At 42.7% G+C, this 1,626-nt stretch overlaps 1 protein-coding gene across 5 annotated transcripts in view; it reads left to right on the top strand.

Annotated features, from left to right (window-relative positions):
- GATAD2B (GATA zinc finger domain containing 2B) overlaps positions 1 to 1,626 on the top strand; it is a 74,290-nt gene that overhangs the window by 64,615 nt on the left and 8,049 nt on the right. For all 5 annotated transcript variants that reach the window (XM_014540758.1, XM_014540755.1, XM_005867440.2 and 2 more), the window contains one exon: positions 1,248 to 1,377. In XM_014540758.1, coding sequence (XP_014396244.1) covers positions 1,248 to 1,377 — 130 coding nt within the window. The remainder of the gene's footprint in view (positions 1 to 1,247; positions 1,378 to 1,626) is intronic.

Below are 1,626 nucleotides of genomic sequence, written 5' to 3'. Positions count from 1 at the left end.
AATTATATATATATTTAAATATATTTTACTGATTTTTTTATAGAGAGGAAGGGAAAGGGAGAGGGATAGAGTGTTTGAAACATTGATGAGAGGAACATCGATCAGCTGCCTCCTGCACATCCCTCACTGGGGATGTGCCCGCAACCAAGGTACATGCCCTTGACCGGAATCGAACCTAGGACCTTCAGTCCGCAGGCCGACGCTCTATCCACTGAACCAAACCGGTTAGGGCTGTATATATATATTTTTTAAATTGATTTTAAAGAGGAAGGGAGAGGGAGGGAGAGAGAGAAACATCAATGAAGAGAGAGAATCATTGATCAGCTGCCTCCAGCATGCCCCCCACTGGGGATGGAGCCCAAAACCTGGGCATGTGCCCTGACCAGGAATCGAACTGTGACCTTTTAGTTCTTAGGTTGATGCTCAACCACTGAGCCATGCTGGCCAGACGCAAGTAGAATTCTTTCAAGGCTAGCCCCACAAAGACCAAAACTAAAGTTGTTTAATAAATAAGCTCCAGGAGAACCATTGTGGAAGACAGATTTCAAATTCATTTCTAGACAGTTTCTTTCTGAAGAAAGATACTACGCAGAACTCTGGCAAGTAGATGCAAGTTCCATATATATTTACATCTGGAGTGTCAGTCCTCCAGAAGGCCATAGACATTGTATTTGGCATTGTCCATTCCCTCAAGCCAATGAGAACAGTACCTTCTTTTGCCTTAACTCTTGACAAGGTAAGACTATCATGGAGTTGTGATATAACCTCCTTTCTTGTAAATCCTCAGATGGCCAGGACCATGTTACTGGTATAATGAGCTATCTCCTTAGCAACATATTAGCTGTACCTGGGGTGGGCAACTAGGCTTTACTGCCTTAAACCCTTCTTCGCCTGTCAAACCAGCCATTTTCTTCTTGCTCCTACTAATGAAACAACCCAAAGGGGAGAGATGTATAGGGAGAACATTTAGAATTTTACTTTACTAAGTGTGATGAGAACACTCTTATTTCCATTTCTAAAGCCCATGACTTTGTCTCTGCATCCTCTGTGAGGAATTTAGACAGGAAAAGTACTTTTGCTGAGGTTTCATCATCACTTTCATTTTAGTGTCTTCTTTATCCTACAATTTGAGTTCTCTGTCTTCCCCTGGGTGAATTGGAACAGACCTAAGGTCCCTTGAAGTTTTAAAAACTTTTCTGTCAACTTTCATTGTTGGACATACCTTAATTTTTTTCTTTTCGTGTTAGTGAGCCAGACCGAGGAAGGCTAACTCCCTCCCCAGACATCATTGTTTTATCTGATAATGAGGCTTCCAGTCCCCGTTCCAGCTCCCGAATGGAAGAAAGACTCAAAGCAGCCAACCTAGAGATGTTTAAGGTAAAAAAAAAAAGAAAAAAAGAAATGTTTTTCTTACTCCTCCTATTCTCTCTAATTCTGTAAGTATCCCAGTTCTGTTATTTTTATAGTTACTTGTTAGGTCAAAATAACTACCCATTGATGACACTTTATAAATGACTAGAGGCCTGGTGCATGAGATTTATGCACTGGGGGTGGGAGGTGGGGTCCCTCAGCCTGGCCGGCGCCCTCTCGCAGTCCAGGACCCCTCAGGAGATGTCTGCCAGTGGC

This window comes from Myotis brandtii, unplaced genomic scaffold, assembly GCF_000412655.1.
Source record: "Myotis brandtii unplaced genomic scaffold, ASM41265v1 scaffold250, whole genome shotgun sequence".
Classification (NCBI taxonomy): domain Eukaryota; kingdom Metazoa; phylum Chordata; class Mammalia; order Chiroptera; family Vespertilionidae; genus Myotis; species Myotis brandtii.
The sequence above is the reverse complement of the archived record's forward strand: the minus strand, read 5'-3'. Positions and strand labels throughout refer to the sequence as shown.